The sequence below is a fragment of the Oratosquilla oratoria genome, chromosome 11 (assembly GCF_046742065.1).
Source record: "Oratosquilla oratoria isolate Oo_2021 chromosome 11, ASM4674206v1, whole genome shotgun sequence".
NCBI lineage: Eukaryota > Metazoa > Arthropoda > Malacostraca > Stomatopoda > Squillidae > Oratosquilla > Oratosquilla oratoria.
In genome coordinates this window covers 63,847,278-63,868,610 of record NC_134787.1, presented here as the reverse complement: position 1 = coordinate 63,868,610, position 21,333 = coordinate 63,847,278, and the positions used below count along the sequence as shown (strand labels likewise).

Here is a 21,333-nt window from a genome sequence, read left to right as displayed (position 1 = left end):
GCAACAAGGGATTTCGTTCCGTCTCCCAACACTCCCCTAACAACTGGCATTTCTATCTTCACATCCATGTAACTGAAACATAATTTCGAAAATCCGCATTATATCCATACATGCTGTGGATCCCCCACCCTACCTTGCATTTTCCTACTTCCGCAAATCCCCTTTATTCCTACCCAAGATCTAAGAATATAAGGTCTAACCACTTCCGACCGAATTTCGAGGGAGTTGGCGCAGCGGGCCCGTGAACGTCACCTGGCTGTTCAAAGTGGGGTTAGCGGGTCCTATAGCTGTCAGTTGAAGCTGGTCCGTCGTTGGAAAATGACGTTGCCTTCGCTCGCACCGCTCCACGCAATTAGTTATATTCTGACAAATATTATATAAAATATATATATAAATATATATAAAATATTATAGTTCCTGTCTATATATATGAATATATAATATATAATATATATATATATAATATATAAAATATTATAGTTCCTGTCTTCCTTGGCGTTTCACAGTTTTCTTCAGTGTATCACAAAGAGAAAATGGACTCAGCCAAATGACGTCAGAAGCTGCGCAGAAGAATTCCAACGGTCTGACCTGTATATTTAGACCTTGTTCCTACCGTTCCATACGCAAGAACACTCGTTATTTTTCTTCTATATTCTCGAGACTTTGGTCAAATTGCCACCTTTCCTTTCTTTTTCGCTTTTAATATCTCGATCCCTTCCAATTTTCTCCCATCTTGTTTCCTGAATCTTCTATTCGCCTCTCTGACCCATATGTTCTCTTCCCCCCCCCCACTACTCTCAGCACGTCCGCGCGCTCGCGTCAAGATCCCCCCCCCACCCGCGTCAGCCGCCTTTCCTCACCGTCAAACTTCCTTGTTTCAAACCATGTTAATTCTTTACATGCACGCGTACGTCTCGGCGTCTCATTACAGAGTTGGTATATGTTTCTTTTCTGCACGTCCCTGCGACTGATTTTGCACTTGACACATAAACATGCACGTACACACAAATATACATACACACAGTATATATATATATATATATATATATATATATATATATATATATATATATATGTGTGTGTGTGTGTGTGTGTTTACCTAGTTGTATTTTACGGGAAGGGGAGCTATGCTCGTGGTGTCCCGTCTTCATATTTCATTTTATCTAAACTTTTTTTAAATTCATGTATTGTTTGTGTGTGTTCGTGAATTTCATCAACAAACTATAGCAATACATCCCTCATCGAAAAAAACAACAACATACTATTGTGAAATTCAAAATTATTTTGTTCTGCAAACTGAGTGGTAGACCAAGTCCGTACACTTTGCAGCCAACCAAACACCGGCGCCACGTCCCTACCCGGGGGACGGGGAGGGGGAAGGTGGGGGGCATCGAATTCGATCCACGTCAACTGTACTTCATCTCCTTTTTTCACGTGAAGAGCTGGCAACCACTGAATGCTCCTCTACTCATATTACTATGAATCGGTGACACCGAGTCCAATGCTTCTTCCCATAGAGATCAGTATGAAGGCCCGAGTAATTTTTATTATTATTATACACCATGTATGTACACAGACAAGGAGGTGAGGAAAAAGGGGGAGGGAAGTAATAGGTGCCGTATGAGAAACAGAAGCATGTGTCAACCACAAAAACAAATACTAACCAGTGGCTAGACCAAATATTCCCCATTGAAGCACATTTCCTGATATATCTACTTGTGCCCCATGACACCAGTGCACTCTCCAAGGTGGTGCAAACATGGACAAAGACTCCCTTAAAGAACTTGACTGCAACTTCGCGAGGTCTGCGAAGCATTGTACGAAGTGGTTGAGGGTCACTTGGCACTTGGTCACATTCCGGCATTCGAAAACGAGCTCAGGAGCGTTGATTGTCGCTCTGGGGCTCCGAGTGTTCACAGATGAATGCTAGGTATGCTCAGGGTGACGACACGGCGATGGAAAGGTGATGTGGTCCTAGAGTACCGAGTATGCGAATATGAAATACCTAGTGGATAGGTGAGGCCTATGTGTAAATACTCGCACAACAAGCGTTATATATATATATATATATATATATATATATATATATATATATATATATAGATATATATATATATATATATATATCGGTCATGTTTGTTCAATATCTCCGGTATGTCTTGTGTTGTGGGTAAACGTGAGTTTGGTTGCTATAAATCTGTTATGGTAGACTGTGGACAGTGACTGGAAATCAAATAGTTACAACAGTAACAGTGTTGTGAGTAAAGATATTATTTTGTGTAAGTACTGGATGATTACTCGAATGTGGCATTATCACTGTTGGAACTCCCAGCTGCAGCACACAAGTGTCCATCGAAAGAACAGACGACACACGTCTGGTCTAAAAATGAGGCGCAGTTACCTAGTGTCTTCATAATAAGGGCACCAGTGTGTGTGTTTTCTATTTTTTTTCGACTGTTTATTTTTTCTGTCCTTCAGGGTACTGATAAAAATGCCAGGTGTCTGTGGTCCTCGTCTGCCGGTCGCCCGGCGTCCTTGCGGTTCTTCCCAAGGTGTCTGTGTGTGTGGTAGGTGACACCCAACGGCCCGTACCACCTTGGCGTTTTAACCTTTTGAGGTGCTGGTAGTATTCGAGAAGTGTTTGTGTGTGTGTGTGAGGGGGGGTGATTCTAATGCCTCCTTTTTACATTGGGCATTAAATGCTGAATATCAAAATAAAATAACCTTCACTAACTGAACCCTAACAAACATTCTATTAACGAATACCCTAAACATACACTACGTCTACAATTCTAAGCGTAATTTGTGTGGACGACAGCTTCATCTGTAACGTAACAATGGCACGAGACCTATATATTCAAAACTGTCAATTTCTTAAGGCATACCAACTCAAACCGAACTCTGAACAAGGAAGTGGATGGCAAGACCTAAAAGGTGACACTTTGCCAAATGCTGACGGATAAAACTTGAAAAGCAGAGTCTACGGGAGCACATAAGCTATGTATTCTGAATGAACAGTCACCCTAAATTAACCGGCGCTGAGTTGGCTAAAGATAGCGATGACCATGAGCCAAGCGTGTACTTTAACGTGAGAAGGGCACCGAGGAAACAGCAATGGTGCTGGAGGTGAACACGCATGGCCTACGTGCTTCAACGCAGGCGCGAAGGCCATTTGCAAAACCCCAACCAAAAATATTGATCAAATACTCTTAGAAAACGAACACTCATCAAATTAGCGGAACAAGGTCAATTAATTATGCAAAATAAAAATAAGACTGTCCCTCCAGTAATGTTATTCAGTGACTGTATTTAAGTGTGTTGCTATTAATAATAACCGACTCATTTTTCTTCAAGTCATTCGCGTCTTTTCCATTACGTAGGCCAACATCATAACTGGTTTAATGGCGTCACTTCCGTCTCTTTCCTCGCCTGCCCGCTAGGCTTTACTTCCATAGTTCAGAGGCTGCGTCTTTTTATTAGCATTATTATTACTAGCACAGTGTGCATTCTTCGTTCATGATGGTGTTACTTGGTACATCATTCATATTCATAAGTTTCTATGGAACTAATTGGAGGTCTAACAGTTTGCCCTACACGGCGCAAGAATTTTTCACCTCACACTACTTGGCTACCACATCTGTACTATTTTCTGGTACATTTTTGATGAAAAGGTATTTCTTTGGTCCGCTGGTCCCACTATTGGGTGTCGTTCAACAAAGAAGTTGTGTTCGAGTGATTTCAAGCTTACGTGCAGTAAAGCTAATTTTTATTTACTGTCAAGACTAAACCTGCAGTATTGTATGACATTAATATCTTACTGTCTACTTGAACAAAGAATATTAAAATAAGTTCAACAAAATATGTTTTCTGGGACTTAATGAACATATTACATAATTAAGGAAATATCTGCAAAACTCATAAACATTATGTAGGTCTGCCTGAAGCAATTTACTTCAAAGGAAGCTTGTACAGCTGTCTATTCCAACCATCATACTGACATAGAGCAAACCTGTCATGCTCAGCTAGACACCTCCAACCAACATACTTCTTTCACGATTGTTTGCAAATATCTGTTATATAGAAAACGCTTATCCATTTCTATGTAGTCCCTTCAAGTTTTCAACTTACATTCTATTTCATTCGTTTTTTGTTGTGCAGCACATTCTCAACTACCTATTCCAAATCCCAAATTCCCTCTCAGGCAGCACAACAACTACTCGATTAGCTTAGGTTGTGTAAACATGATTTTCCGTTCATACAAGCTGTCAACTAAGATTCTCTCTCTCTCTATCATACAGGTCTAGGGCACTGGTCTATAGTTCAGTAGATCATCCCTGTTTCCTGCCTTTGAATAATATTACCATATTGACAAATTTCCGGTTCAATAGAACCTCCCCCTCTTCCAGCGAATAATTACTGAATATTCTATTTATTCATTGTTCTATAAAACTTTTCATTTGAAACTGTGCGGAAATTTTACCCTAATTTCTTACTCCAGGATTCTTCTACCACAGCATCAACGAATCTAAGATCAAATCTAAATTTAAACTTGTCATGCCAAATGTGTGGTTACACTCAGGTTACAGTTACGTCAACGTATGGCGGTGCGATATTTGGTGATCTCGATATAAAAACTTTTCCTCTTCCCCATTAGTGCTAGATTCAACTAGATTTGCTCGGTGTGGTGTACGTAAATATAAACAAAATAGTCTTAAATATGGGAATCCTAGGAATAACAATAAAGATATCTAAATGTACATCTTCAATAAAGTTCACTGTTAATAGTTCGAAAATTTGACAATTCATTCTTCATATACATAATTTACTATTTTCCCTTCGTTGAACCACGTTTCCACACAAACCAGGGGCATCCAACTGTGTATCTGAAGTGATGATTCAAATCTTTTTTCACTATTTCAAAGGAAAACGGACTTCTTTCAAAATAACACAACCAATAACATCGAGGCACCGCCTGTAAACTCTAAAAAAAAAAAAAAAATGCGTAGACATGCACGATGCACATTCAACAAATGCATAGACATACCAAGACATAGCTTATGACTCATCTGAAGATGGAAAAGACAAGTCATTTGATATTCATAACATTTTACTGACATTTCACTATATCGATTCTATTAAGCATTGTCGTCATCTCCATGATAAACACATTTAACAAAGCCGATATATCACATCGGCCTTGATATGTACAGTATCAGTTATGACATGAGCACTGGGGCAAGAGTGTGGTGTGGCACGGATCCAAGGAAATATATATATATATACACATATATAAGCCCTGAGCCATGACTCTACCTTCCCACATTGCCCTCTGCCATAGCACTACTACCTTTACGCCTTCTCAGCTGAAGACGAAATGTGCATTCAGACATAACAAATGCGAATGCAATCAACATTTTCATATGTACCATCTATTTACAGTATTTTCATCGTGCAATATGAATGCAACTTTAGAATGAATATTACACCATCCTCAACTATGGATTGATCTAACTTCAAGGTAAACTAGTAATACAATTAGAATAAAGCCACGACTTATCCTAAAGTCTGGTATCGCTGTTAGATGAAGTGTCCTGTAGAACAGAATGAAATCATACACAGTGGCTTGTAATAATGAACTTATGGGCTTCCTGTAAGATAACTGATATTGTTAAAAGCACTATGCCAATAGAATATCCCGCATTACTGCCGGTGTTTTGATTTAACGGAAAAAAGTGGAAGACGCCTATCAGTGAGAACTAGTAGACAGAGCCACCTGATCTCCCCACCCCGCCTCAATCAAGTCGGCTTCTCGACCACCTTCGGATCTTTGCCAATGTTCAAACAGCCCCACTGCAGAGCACACCACTAGAGCAGAACTATCAGTCACTATAACAAGCCATGATGCCGAAAAAACCTCCGTATTTTACAGAGTTAACAAGATTGTGCTTCCCACCTTATCCTTCCAACAGCCGGTGAAAAACACAATGTAACGCAGACGAAAGTAGTCTTCTCAAGAGATCTATGGGAGGGCCTGATGGCCACTGTTAAACTGTATGGCTGGGAATCTCCATTCAATGATATTCAAAGCAACAATTGTTACAACCATGCGCGCGCACACACGAGTAAAATAATGACAAATCCTCGACCACATATATAAATGAAGACAGAAAACTACGGGAAGCTACATATAGTGTCGCACACGGCTGACGGAAGCCGGAATAAAACGTCAAGTATAATACACAAGTTAATTCTGATCTACTGTACACAATGTTTTGTAATAGCAGTCTAGATTCTTATGAAAGCTACAGAGCAGTGAACAATGTTTTCGCCAATATTTGCTATTTTGTGTATTTTCTTCTATAACAAGTAATAATAACTATCCACGTGCACATCAGCATATTCACCGACTGGCCACATATTTGTAATACTGCTTCTTATTTATGATGGAATGCGGAGAAACAGGCGAATGTTAATGGTGAAAATTCGTGAACTTTGGGTTTGCCATTAGGACGCTGTTGTTATCGAAAATCGTTTACGTCAACGGTCTTTTGCTGCCATGAGGAAGCCTCACCAAATGATACTGGGAAGGGCGTCACAATCGACCCTGCGACCCCGTGGCGACAACCGAAAACTAAAACTGCCCTTCGCACCGCTGTTGCCAAAGAAACGGTCCTAGTCACACTCTGGTAGTACATGACGGGGCACCACCCGAGCAAATGCACAGACTACATCAGTGTAGATGACCTTGTGAGATCGAAGATCCCCTACCACAGCAGATCGTATGACAAGGTCCACGGGCGGTCTCAAAGTATATTACCATGCCAAAACTGGACCCCATGAGCACTGTTTCAACTCCGTATACTACAACTGGGTAAATACATCACCCAACCAAACCTTAACACTCCCTCCGTAAATGAGTACGTCACAGAATCCTCACTAAGCGCATAATTGTCGACCTTTATTCCATTCGCCTTGATAACGAATTTCATGCGTCTCCATGGCTGTCGCCTGAGGATATTATTTAAAATGTGAATACCTCTCGCCCCAGTGTTAACCTTTGCAGTGCATCATAAGATTACTATGTTCTCGTTTTACGGCCATGAGATATAATTCCTCTGAAGGACACATGGAGTTCACCATACGTGTTCACTCCAAGGGAACAATGGCAAAGATGTCTAGCAAAATATGTCATATAACACTGAATTCTGTGACCAATTAACTAAAAAAATACTATAAGCACTATGGCATCCTATGCGAAACAACAATTCGTACAAACAAATCGTCATGACTTATCTCCATAATTAGCCACCATGACACATGAACCATCTTGCATAAACCCCTCCCTCCGTAACAAAACAAATTTGGCAAGGCTGGACTGATTCATGGTTAAAATGAGGAAGCCTGATGTTGCACTTACAGAATGTTCCCAAATAACCTATGGCTTTGATACGCCAATCCATTGCTCACAGATCAACCGTCATAGGCTGGTGGCAAATGAAACCTAGGAATTCATACTTCGCACATTTACATTTTCATACCACTGATTATGACAAATGCTTGTGTACGTGGATTTTTTTGATTAACAATTCAAGGGAACGTGAATCTGAATTATCTAGTCACATAATCGTACTCAATCCGCTGGTCATCATACTACCGCTAAACACAACAGGTTCTTCCTTACACACATTGTCTTCACAAATTTGTAATCACACCTTTTTTTTTTTTTTTTTAAATCACACCTCTTATTTTTTTTCTGGAGCATTATCTCCAAAGATCATATATTTCTACATTAGTATTTCTTCTCCCTACATGAAGGAACATGCAGTGGCAATCACAGGCTATCTCGAAAAGTACCCAGTGCAAATAATTTTTACGTCTTAAAACCCCGTCCATGACAGGTGACATTTTCCCTTTAATTCTGACTACATCTTGGTTATCTTATTCGCCTTCGTGGCACCCCTCGACAGGAAAGGATTTCGAGTAACTTCATCGCAGCAACAAAGCACCGTTAGATGGCGGCTCACTACAGATTTCTCGCTTGCATGCTACTTACTTTTGCTACTTCGTTTGAGTAGAGACGACTTCGGTTACTATCTTTTGTTTTTCACTTTTCCAAATGTCAAATTACTCTTGCATTATATAGTGAAAAGTTGAATGACGAAGTGAAACCTAAACTAATGTTAGACACATTGTTGAGATATTCTTACGTAAGTCTAGGTTATTGTAACCAAAGTCGTTTCTACTCACACGAAGTAGAAAAAGCAAGTAGCTTGCTAGCCTACTATGCCATCACCTTTGCAAATATACAACCGATCTGTACCTAAAGAATAAAGACCATTCACTCCCATTACACATTGTCAGCAGCTTCTGTGCCGTACTCTATTTAAACCAAATCGACAGCAACCATACACACAGCTAAAACAGGAACTTTGTACTCACAAAAATGTCACGAATAAAATTCATACATAATTAACATCAACATCAACATCAACCTTTACAGTACCACATGTGCTACCACCATATTGGTAAGCTCTTGGCTGTTCGCCATACCTCCCTCCCTCCGTTACACCTGTCCTGCCGTCGCTTGTGTCACCAGCATATTGGTGTTCTGCTAATCCTCTTACTACATTCATATTCAAATATCTTAGTATAGCGATAGAGGAATTTAGACAGTAGTATCTGCACTTCAGAGAATAGCTCAACTCATACAAACTAACGATTTTTGTCTTTATCCCTTCCCCTAAACCCCTGTCTGTCTCTTCCTGCGTGTATTCACCTAGTTTTATACGGGAAGGGAGCTATGCTCGTGATAACCCGTCTCTGTATCTTTCAGCATCAAGTTTTTTTTCTTAAAATCTTGAATAGTGTTTGCACACACTGTTTATCTAAATTATTCCAAGTATCTAGTACTCTGTGTGGGAAGCAATTTTTTTTTTTTTTTTAGATCTCTTCTATAGTTATCCTTGAGTTTCTTTTCGTGTCCTCTTGTTTGTCCATTGCCCCATTTTAGTAAATCATTCCTATCTGAGATTCCCATTCCTTTCATGATTCTATAGATACTCAATAGATCTCCCTTTTCTCCTCTTTGTTCCAGAGTTGGTAATCCCAATTTGGACAATCTTTGTATGTTAATTTGGAAAGAGTTGGTGCCAACTTTGTCGTTGCTCTTAGTATTCTTTCTCATTTCTTTATATTCTTTTTAGTACTGGGTGTGTGCGCCCACGCGCACTTTAAGTAGTCATAGTATACGGGGGTGGAGATGATCTCAAGAGATCTGATCTCTACCTCCACCCATCAAACTGCCATTAATTTGTTTATGTTGCTGGCCTGGGATATATTTTCATCCAAATTCTTTCATAAGTTTACTTACTGCACATACAAAGTTATACTTCCTAACATTATTCATACAATTTTGCTTTTTCAATTTGTTTTACTATGACCATGTTTATTTTTCAAGCCATGCCAATACATTCTCACTGTCGATTTTTTCCCTAAATATTTCTCTGGTTGTCATGTCACCTCTCTTCACTCTTCCAATGTGGGGAGTCCCAGTGTTCTAGATTTTCCTCATTTCCTCATTTAGAATTGGGATCATCTTGGCTGTTGCCCCTTGTATTCCCTCTATTTTAATAAACCTTTCTCCCAAATATTTCATCCATTTTTACCAATTTTTCACACATTTTGGCTATCATTTGCAAATTTTTAGTCCAGTGGCACCTTCCCATTATCCATTGAACATGTTAATTGGTGTACTTTATCCACTAATTGTTCTCTGTACTGTGTGTGTTTACTTAATTGTAGTATACAGGAAAGGAGCATCACTTATTGGGTCCTCTCTCCTACTCTCTAATTTATCACACCTAGCCTCAAATTCTTGTTCAGTTCCAACTTAATCTATATCCTTGATTTCCAATTATCATATTTAGATTTGAATTCATGTATTGTTTGAGCCTGGGCTATATCATCTGCTAAACTATTCCAAGTATGCATCTATATGGATTTTTTTTCTTTGCATCGTTTAGACAGGTAATCTTTCTTATTTTGTTCCCCTGACCCTTTAAAGCCCTCTCACCCTTAATCAGGTGATCTCTTCTGTCAATGCAATCTATCCTTCTTATTGACTTGTTATCATATCACCTTTCTTTTCTATCTTTCGAAGCTGGCAGACCCATTGCTTTTAATCATTTCTCATATGGTTTACATGCCATGCTAGGGACTAGTTTGGTTGCTCCCCTCCGTATTCTCTCAATCTTGCTTGCATCCTTCAATTTGTGCAGGGACCATACCACTGATGTATATTCCTGTCTTGAATAGACCAGGATTTCAATAAGTTTTTTCATCATCTCTTCATCCACAAACACTGAAAAGACACTTTAATCTTCTGAAGAAGTCTGTATGTCTCTCCCACAATCTTACTGATATGTCTGTCATGTGATACATTGTCTTTTATCAACACTCCCAAATCTTTTTCCTCTTTTGCTTTTGTAATGTGTTCTCTTCCCAAGGAATAGTTTAAGGATGGTCTTTTGCTGCTATTAACCATTTCTAGTACTGTGCATTTTTTGGTCTTGAATTTCATTTCACATTCTTGTCTCCATGCAAAAATAGTGTCTAGATCTTTTTGCAATAGCCTACAGCTCTCCTTGTTTTTCACTCCTCATAATTTTCGCATCATCTGCATACATGCTGGCATAGCTTGTTTTACTTTCCATCATGTCATTGACATAGACAAGAAACATAATTGGTGCAAGCACTGAACCTTGTGGTACTCCACAAAAAAAAAAAAAATATATATATATATATATATATATATATATATACATATATATATATATATATGGATTGTATGATTGATGTCGCTCTCCACTAGCAAATTATTCACATATATATATATATATATATATATATATATATATACATATATATATATATATATATATATATAAACATGTATATATATACATATATATATATATATATATATATATATATATATACCCTTATATATATATATATATATATATATGTCCTTCAACTCATATATATATATATATATATATATATATATATATATATATATATTCATTTGAGTAGCTTGCCTCTCAGTCCTCCAATTTCCACAGAAGTTGACTGTGAGGTGTGTATTTACCTAGTTGTATGTTATGGGAAGGGGAGCTGTGCTCTTGGTGTCCCACCTTTGTATCTCGCAGTGTCTAGTTTGCTCTTAAATTCCTGTATGGTTTTTGCACACACTACTGTTTTGTCTAGTTTGTTCCAAATGTCCACCACTCTGTGTGGAAAACTGTTTTCCTTCAGATCTCTTCTATAACTATCCTTTTTGAGTTTCTTTCCATGTACTCTTGTGTTTCTCTTGTCCTAATTTATTAAGTCCTCTCTATCAAGTATTTCTGTGCCTTTCATGATTCTTTCTTTTTCATTCCAAAGTCAGTAACTTCAATTTAGCCCGTCTCTCTTCATATGACAAGTTTGAAAGTGCTGGGACCATTTTCGTCGTTGCTCTCTGGATTCTTTCAACTTTCTTAATATTCTTTTTGGTACTGGGTGACCATAAAGTCACAGCATATTCCAGTCTAGGCCTTATTAATGAGATTAATATTTTTTTTAATAATTTCTTTGTCCAAATAGGTAAACATAATTTTTATTGATCTTAGCAAGTTATAGGATTCTCCAACAGTTTTGTTTATCAGAGGACAAGTCGTTTGACATAATTACTTCCAGGCGTTTTTCAAATCCCACTTTCTTTACCTCCTTAATTTCAATTGTATATTATCCTGATATTCTTTTTTTACTTTTACCAAACTCCATTATGCTACATTTCTTAATGTTGAAGTCCACTTCCCACTTCTGACTCCATTTCCAAACCTTGTTCAGGTCTCTGTAGTGATTCACAGTCTGTTTTGGTTTTCACTTTCCTCAACAATTTAGCCTTGTCTGCAAAGAAGCTGATATAACATTCCACATCATCATCCATATCATTCACATAAATAGCGAACATTACTGAAGCCAATACAGATCTTTGCAGGACTCCACTAATCACCTCCTTCCAACATGAATACTTTTCTCTGAGTACTACTCTCATTTTTCTACCATGCAGGAAGTCCTCCATCCAGTTTGGTAGGTTGCCTTGTATCCCTCCTATATTTTCCAGTTTTTTAAATAATTTTTTGTGTGGTACTTAGTCGAAGGCTTTTTGTAAGTTTAGGAAAGTACAATCAGCCCATCCATCCCTTTCTTGTATTATATCTATTAGTCTTGAGTAAAAACAGATTAAATTTATGGTACATGATCTTCCCTGCCTGAATCCAAATTGTCTCGAGTTTATTATATTATTTTTTCCAGGTGTTTTACCCATCTGTTTATCTCACAAATTTTGGCTACAGTGCTTGTTAGGGAGACTGGTCTGTAATTAGTTGGTTCTTCCTTGTTTCCTCCTTTATATATTGGTACATTGTTGGCATTTTTCCAGTCCTTTGATATTTTTCCTTCTTCTAATAGTTTTCTTATTTTCTCTATCTCTGCTGTTTCTATCCTTACCCAAACATTCGTGAAATTGTCTGTCCTTGCTAGTTTCCATGTCCTATCTATTTTTTCATTCAACATATTGCCAGTTACCAAAAGGCTGCAGGGGTTTCTGCAAGAAAGACCAGGGACAACGGATTGATTGACTGATTCAACATGACACATTCCATCAGCTGCAATCTAACATTTCCCCATACAAAGATCTATGAGGTGGCATGTGTATTTACCTAATTATAGTATACAGGAAAGGAGCAATGCTCATTGGGTCCTGTTCATAGGGTCCTGTCTCCTATTCTCTAATTTTCTAACATACCTAGATTCAAATTCATGTACGGTTCCAACTTAATCCACGGCTTTGATTTTCAATTATCATATTTAGATTTGAACTCATGATGATTGGAAATTGCGTAATGTTGTATTGTTGTTTAGGGACAGTAGTGTGAGTTAGTATAGGATGAGGTGTTCAGTGTCCTCTGTATGATGGTTGCATCTAGGGCAGTTTGATTCTGTGCCCAAGCTTGTTCTTTGATGATATTGTCAGTGTTGGATGGTGTCCTAAACACAAGCATGCTAGTATGGTTCTTGTTTCTCTTGAGAAGTATTTTTCTGCAGGGCTGATGTTAGGGAGTTGGTTAGCTGAGGTATTGAGTTTGATAATCTTTCTTGAAACCTTTGTATTGTGATCTGGTTGTGAATGTTTTTGTGTGAATGTATTGTATGATAGAGGTGGTAGGCTGTTGTATATGTTTTAATTTATTAATTTATTTTTATTTATTTATTTATTTATCTATTTTATTTATTTATTTTTATTTATTTTATTCATTTATTTATTTATGTATGTATTTATTTATTTTTTTTTTTTTTTTTGTGTATGATGTAATGAAATGGGCGAGTACAGTTGAGAGTTCTAGTATAGAAATTCATTCCATTCACTTTCATATGTTACTCTAGAGCAGGGTTTCTTAACCTTTTTTCTCCAATTCCCCACTTTTTAGCAAGCCAACTCTCCATTTCCCACCACAGCATCAGTCTTTGACAAATTCGATTTTAACCCATGCAGTGTTTAGTACATAAATATACAGTGTTGTCACTTTTACCCAAACATGACTTACAATACCTCATATATTGGTTGTTTTTGTTATTAAAACAGTCTGTAAATGGTTGTGATTTGTAAAGTAAGTCAACATTTGGATGTAATGTATTAAATTTTGAAGCACTATCGATTATTTGTGGGTGGAAACAAATTCACGAAATGTGACAAGAAGACACCAGAAACAAACAAAAAGAAACAAAAACATATCGATTAAAAAAAAAAAAAAAAAAAAGACAGTGGTTCTTCTGTCCAACCGGTCATTCCCCACTTGGCAACTCCGCCATTCCCCACAGGTTAAGAACCACTGCTCTAGAGGGATGATTTTGGTTTTTAAGTGCATGTTTTTATTGGGGTGTTTTTGACACTTTTTTTTTTTTTTCCCCTCTTAGTTTGAAAAGCGTCTATGTTGGTTTTGCTGATAGCTGGGAACCATGCTGTGGAAGAGCAATCAAGTGTGGCTGTTAATAATTGTTTGTAGAATGTGATTATTATTTCCTTCTATTTTATTTTATTTTATTTTATTTTTTTGTGTGATGTAATGAGATGGGCGAGTACGGTTGATGTTTCTAGTGTAGAAATTCATTCTATTCACTTTCATATGTTACTCTATAGGGAGGATTTTGGATTTTAAGTGCATGTTTTTATTGGGGGTGTTTTTTACACTTTTTTTTTTTTTTTTAGTTTGAAAAGGGATGATGGTTTTGCTGATAGCTGGGAACCATGCTGTGGAAGAGCAATCAAGTGTGGCCATTAATAATTGTTTGTAGAATGTAATTATTATTTCCTTCTATTGTGATTATTATTTCCTTCTATTTTATTTTATTCTATTTATTTATTTATTTTTTTGTGTGTGATGTAATGAGATGGGCGAGTACGGTTGAGGATTCTAGTATAGAAATTCATTCCATTCACTTTCATATGTTACTCTATAGGGAGGATTTTGGTTTTTAAGTGAATGTTTTTATTGGGGTGTTTTTTACACTTTTTTTTTTTTTTTTTTTTTCTCTTAGTTTGAAAAGAGTCTATGTTGGTTTTGCTGATAGCTGGGAACCATGCTGTGGAAGAGCAATCAAGTGTGGCTGTTAATAATTGTTTGTAGAATGTGATTATTATTTCCTTCTATTGTCTACAGTATATTATACAATAACATCAGTTTTTTGCTTCATATTGTGAGAATCCGTTTTCTTTTTTCACTATACTGATTGTACAGAAGCTACTACACCTTGCTTTATGTATGAATTCTTTCATTAATAATAGTACTCTTTCTCATGCATATTATCCAGCCACTATTTTTGTACATGATATTGTTTATATACTGCAGTATAATGTTTTCATTCACTCTTATTCATGCTAGAACAAATCAACTAATGCTGAGCATAATTAGCATTTCATGCCACACAAAGTGTATGGTGGGCATGGTTAGTTTTGTTGCCAAAAGTAAATCTATTAGTTAATATAAAACTGTTAATTATGTAATGAGCATTTCTTGTGTCAGTAGCATTCCCACTATTTTTTTCTTAAATATGAATCACTAACAAGTCACACATATTTTGTCATACTATAAATACATACAAAATTTTCAACATGTTGCTCATTGCAATATATCGCACTCCACCACTGAGAGAATCAGCAATGCCTTGCATTCTGTAAGTAGATCAGTGCATGGTATGTTTATGGAAAGAAAGATACACACTAAAATGCCAAGTAGTAGGTCCAATCCTTAACAAATATTAAAATAAAGTTAAACTAAATTGTACACTCAAACTATGAATAATGATAAAAAAGAAGGCAAAAAGATTTGAATAAAAGACCTTTGTTTATCAATATGGTCATCAAAGCTATAAAGTATTAATGAAACAAGATAACAGTACCAACCTTATCCGTTGCTCCCACTGATTTTCGTTTTCCTTTATTCTTTTGGTCATTTGGTCCTTCAGTTGAGTAAATTTTTTGTTACTGTCTTCAACCTTTTAAAGAATCAGATACACATAGATCAATTTCTACTGAAAACCCATTTATCAATAGCTATATTCATTAAAGAATATATTAATACATACATACATATACCAAAGGCTTTTTCCCCCTTTGGGGTATTGGCTGCATGTTATTGTGGCAAAGTAGCATGCAGTTGATACTTTAGGGTCTATATGGGGCACCCCTACAGACCAGAGCCACACATAATTTTGTCTATGATAGAGGAAAACTCTGTTCATAGAGAAACGATGACACTTTTATACTACGACTGTCCCTCCGTTATGCTGTCCCCCAACCCCTTGTTGCTGTCCTGTACCATTTCTCTGAGTATTCATTTTCTGTTTTTGCCGACTCTGTGGTGGGGGAAGAGAATACTACCACCAAGTTTTCCCACTTGAGTTGTAAAAGGCGACAAAAAAGGGACGGGATTAGGAGTACTACTACCTTTAGCCCCGAAAGGGGACATTCCTAAAAACAAAAGAAAAGGCATAAGAGGGTCTGGGAGTTTTCTAACCAGTGCCCTAAGGTTTGGGTCTTTTAATGTGCGTGGATGTGGTACAGATGAGAGTAAGAGGGAAGAGATCGGCAGTATGTTTGTGAGAAGAAAGATGGATGTGCTGGCTTTGAGTGAAACTAAAATGAAAGGAAAGGTCAACTCTGAATTTGGGAGTGTAGCTGGGAGGTACTCAGGAGTGAAGAGGGGACGAGGGAGAGAAGGGGTGGCTATACTAGGTGAAGAGATAAGTAAGCAGGTAGTGGAGTGGAAGGAGGTTTCATCAAGGTTGATGTGGATGAAGGTGAAACTGGGAAGGGAGATGTGGGTTTTTGTAAGTGCATATGGACCTAGTAGTGAGAAGAGCGTAGAGGAAAGGGAGGTTTTTTGGGTAGATATGAATGAGTGTATAGAGGGATTAGGGAGAAATGTCAATGTAGTTGTATTGGGAGACCTTAATGCTAGGGTAGGAAATGAGCCAATAGACGGAGTGATTGGAAAGTATGGAGTTCCTGGTAAAAATCGAAGTGGAGAAATGATGGTGGAGATGTGTCTTGAGAGTTGATGATACCTAATACAGTATTTAAGAAGAAAGTCAAGCATAAGTACACATGGGAGAGAGTGGTGGATGGAAGGGTGGCAGATATAGCGTTAATGGACTATATAGTGGTGACCAGGAGTATGGTAGGAAGAGTTAAGGATATGTTCTAAGGGGAGAGAGTGGGGGAATATCAGATCATTTTCTGGTGGAAGGTAAAATGAGAGTGGAGAATAGGTGGAGAAAGAGGAAAAGGACAGAAGGTAGGGAGGTACTTAGAGTGAACTGCTTAAATGAGGAAAAAAAAGGAGAGTGAGTTTAAGAAGAAACTGAAAGAGGAATGGGAGGGAGCAAAGGATAGAGTAGAACTAGGGGTGGAGGAGGAATGGGGATGGTTCAAGGAGGGAGTCATAAGGTGTACAAAGATGGTGTGTGGAACAAGGAGGGCAGGAGGAAAAAGAAGGAAGGGTAGTGAGTAGTGGGATGAGGAAGCAAAGAAATGTGTAGAAGAAAAGAAGCAGGCATTCATAGATTGGCTGCAAATTAGGACGAGGGAATCGTATGAGAGGTACAAAGTAAATAGAAAGGAAGTTAAGCATAAGATAAAGGAAGCAAAGAGGGGAGCAGATGTGAAATGGGGTAAGAGTATGACAGAAAATTTTGAAAGCAATAAAAAGATGTTCTGGAAGGAAATTAAAAGAGAAAAAGGAGGCAAATCAAGTAGAGAGGAAAAGGTAAAAGGTGCAGATGGAGAGATGATAATGGAAGAGAAGGCAGTGAGAGGAAGGTGGGCAAAGTATTTTAAGGAAGTTGCTAAATGTGAAGGAGGATAGGGAGGGAAAGGTAGTTGCAGTGGGAAGTGCTAAGAAAATAACCGTGATGAGTGAGGAAAATGAAGGAAAAATAGGGAAGGATGAAGTGAAAGCAGCTGTTAAGATGATGAGAGCAGGTAAGGCACCTGGTCTGGATGGATGCCATGCAGAATGTCTGAAGAAAGGAGGTACAATGATGGTGGACTGGCTGGTGAGGTTGTTTAATGTTTGTTAGAGAGAGGGTAGAGTGCCGGAGGACTGGAGGAGTGCCTGTATAGTTCCGCTTTACAAGGGAAAGGGGGACAAGTGTGAGTGTAGTAGTTTCAGAGAGATCAGCTTGTTGAGTGTAGTTGGGAAGGCATATGGGAGGGTCTTAACTGAGAGGATTAGAAGAGGAACAGAGGGAGTAATTGGTGAGGAACAGTGGGGGTTTAGGACAGGTAGGGGTTGTGTAGATCAGATCTTTGTGGTAAGACAGATATGTGAGAAAGCTATAGGAAAAGGTAAGGATGTTTTCTGGGCTTTTATGGATCTGGAAAAGGCTTATGACAGGGTAGATAGGAAGGCACTGTGAGAGGTACTGCAGATATATGGGATAGGAGGAAAGCTGTTAAGAGCAGTCAAGAGTTTTTATGAGAGTAGTAGAGCTTGTGTTAGGATTAGAAATGGAGAGAGTGAATGGTTTGAGGTAAAGGTGGGACTTCGTCAGGGATGTGTTATGTTGCCCTGGCTGTTCAATCTTTACATGGATGGGGTGGTGCGAGAGGTGAATGCAAGGGTAGTGGGTTAGGGGTTGGAGATGATTAAAGAAAATGGAGAAAAATGGGAGGTGAGCTAGTTGTTGTTTGCTGACGACACTGCGATTGTAGCAGGATCAGAGGAGGGATTGAGGAAGTTAGTGACAGAGTTTGAGAAGGTGTGTGAAAGAAGGAAGCTGAAGATAAATGTGGGTAAAAGTAAGGTGATGAGATGTACAAGGGGAGAGAGTGACAGCAGGCTGGAGGTGAGCATTAAGGGTGAAAGACTGGAGGAAGTGGATAGTTTTAGATATTTGGGTGCAAATGTGGCAGGAAAGGGAGGAGTGGGGGTGGAGGTAGAATGTAGATTGAGAGAAGCGAGTAAATGCCTTGGTGGATTGAAAAGTGTAGTGAGAAATAGACATCAGGGAATGGATGCTAAGAGGAGGTTATATGAAGGAGTGATTGTACCGACAGCATTGTACAGGGCAGAAACATGGAACATGAGAGAGGAAGAGAGGAGTTTGAATGTGTTTGAGATGAGGTGTCTGAGAAGTATGACAGGGGTTACTAGGCTGGATAGAGTAAGAAATGAGGAGGTGAGGAGGAGAACAGGGGTGGAAAGGGAACTGGGAGATAGAGTTGATGAAAGGATATTAGGATGGTTTGGACACATGGAAAGAATGAGTGAAGAAAGATTAGTAAAAGAAGTATGGAAGGCAGAGGTGGAAGGAGTGAATATGAGGGGGTGTCCTAGGATGAGATGGATGGATGGGGTGAAAGGGCATTACGAAAGAGAGGAATGTCTGTGGAGGAAGGACGGGAGAGAACAAAGGATAGGGGTGAATGGAAAGGGGTTGTGTATAGATGATGCTATGATGCATGAGGGGGAGTGGGTGGGGGATGGGGGGTGAGGAAGTATGTGTGGAAAAAAATTGACGCAGCCCGAAGGGATTTCTCCCCATCTTCTCCTTTTCTGCATGAGGGGACGGAGAGGGGGGGGTTGCCGAATTTATGAAGCGGCCTTGCTGTGGATGTGCTGTGTCTTGCGACACTGCTTCTGACCCAGGGCAGTGGAAGGGATGCAGGGATGACCTGTCATCCAGGAGGTGCCAAGATAAGAGGGAGGGAGGAGGGTGGAGGGGAGTGGAATATAGGAAATGGAATGGGTGGGAGTGGTTTCTATGCCTTTTTCTTTGTGGCTACCCCCAATGTAAGGGGGAAAAAGCCTTTGGTATATGTATGTATGTGTATGTACAAGGGAGGTAGCCAAAAAGAAAAAGGCATAAAAATCATTCCCACCCATTCCATCCCTAAATACACTCCACTCCCCTCCACCCTCTACCCTCCCTCTTATCTTGGTCTTCAACCATATTTTGATCTTCAAAAGGTCTTCAACCTTTTAAAGAATCAAATACACATAGATAAATTTCTACTGAAAACCCATTCATCAATAGCTATATCAATTAAAGAATACATTAATTCTATTCAAAAAAGTGTTATTATACATCTCTCTCACTCCTCAAGGTATTACATCCCTAAAAATACAACTGTGAACAATTTTCTGTTAAGGCTGTAACATTTTACATACATACATATACCAAAGGCTTTTTCCCCCTTACAAGGGAGGAAGCCAAATTCAAAGGCAAAAATCCACTCCCACCCATTTCATCCCCATATACTTCACTCCCATTCACCACCCTTCCCTCCCTCTTTTCTTGGCTCCTCCTGGATGATGGGTTATTCCTGCATCTCGCCCACTGCCCTGGGTCAACAGCTATGCAGTAAGAAAGAACATATCCATAGCACAGTATTACAACTAGGTAAATACAGCTGCTTCATTTAATCGGTGACCCCCCCTTCCTCCATACCCTCATGCAGAAACAGGAAAGACGGGGAGAAATCCCTTCGGGCTGCATCAAAATATCATTCACACATACTCCCTCACCTCCCCCCCCCCCCAATCCCCCACCCACTCCCATGTATGATAGCATTATCCATACACAACCATTCCCCATTCACCCCTATCTTCTGTCTTCTCCCTTCCTTCAACTCAAGACATTCCCCTCTTTCCCTATGCCCCTTTTACCCCATCTACCCATCTCATTCTTGGTCACCCCCTCATGTTCACTCCATCCACCTCTGCCTTCCACACCTCTTTTACTAATCTTTCTTCACTCATTCTTTCCATGTGTCCAAACCATGGGTTGTGATGGTAACATTTTACTACCAATATATTAGGAAAGAATGTAAAGAAAATAAAGAAAATTCTGTGGACAATGACTAAAATGGTTCCAGATCTTAATGACAAAATTGTGATACTACCATTATTACAGAAGAGAAGAAGGAGAGGCAATTTTATAGCAGTGTTAAGAACCATGAGAGGTGTGGAGACAGAAAAGACATTTTCATGTGGAACACCAGAGGTCATGAACGTCAAAGGAAGACTAATGTTTAAAGGATATTGTGAAATACAGTTTTTCATAAGATTATTGATTCAGGAATATTACAATCAAATAACATAGGGAACTTTAAGGTTAGAACTAACCAATTGGGATGCAGTGACCCTATGAGCATCGGTCTTACCTGCACAATACAAGGTATATACATGTTTCATACCTGCCCTAGGTACCAGCAGCACAATTACATGTAGTCAATATTTTAAGGACATTTTTAGGATGCTCCAACAATCCACAGCCACACATCATTTGTCTGTTAAGAAAAATTTCTACTCATGGAAGAATGATGAGCCACTATTTTTACTGTCCCTCCTTTCTGTTGTGTCCCTGAATCTATCCTTTACCACATCTAAGGGGGGTTTGGAAATGCTGTGTATTGTAGAAAACAACTAAATGGGATGGAGAGAGTGGCCTAGGAATCCGACATTATATTTTTCTCTTGAAAGAAGTCAAGACATTAGAGGGTGTGGAAAGACTCCAACCAAAACCATAGTGGGTGGGTCTTTCAATAATATCCATAGACGTAGAATGGATGAGAGCAATAAGGTGGAAATTGACAGTATGTTTGTGAGAAGAAAGAGGGATATATTAGCAGTAAGTGAAACAAAAATGAAAGGGATAGAATTTCAAATAGGAAGTGTGGTAGGCAGGGTGTTGAGTGGCACTGTTGTTAAGAGATTAAATGTG

At 38.7% G+C, this 21,333-nt stretch overlaps 1 protein-coding gene across 12 annotated transcripts in view; it reads right to left on the bottom strand.

Moving 5' to 3' along the window:
* Window positions 1-21,333, bottom strand: part of LOC143029865 (uncharacterized) — a 137,608-nt gene that overhangs the window by 48,341 nt on the left and 67,934 nt on the right. For 11 of the 12 annotated variants that reach the window (XM_076192997.1, XM_076192999.1, XM_076192996.1 and 8 more), the window contains 2 exons: window positions 15,509-15,600; window positions 15,206-15,277 (listed from right to left, as the gene is read on the bottom strand). In XM_076192997.1, coding sequence (XP_076049112.1) covers window positions 15,206-15,277; window positions 15,509-15,600 — 164 coding nt within the window. The remainder of the gene's footprint in view (window positions 1-15,205; window positions 15,278-15,508; window positions 15,601-21,333) is intronic. The other variant, XM_076192995.1, reaches the window with a different exon arrangement.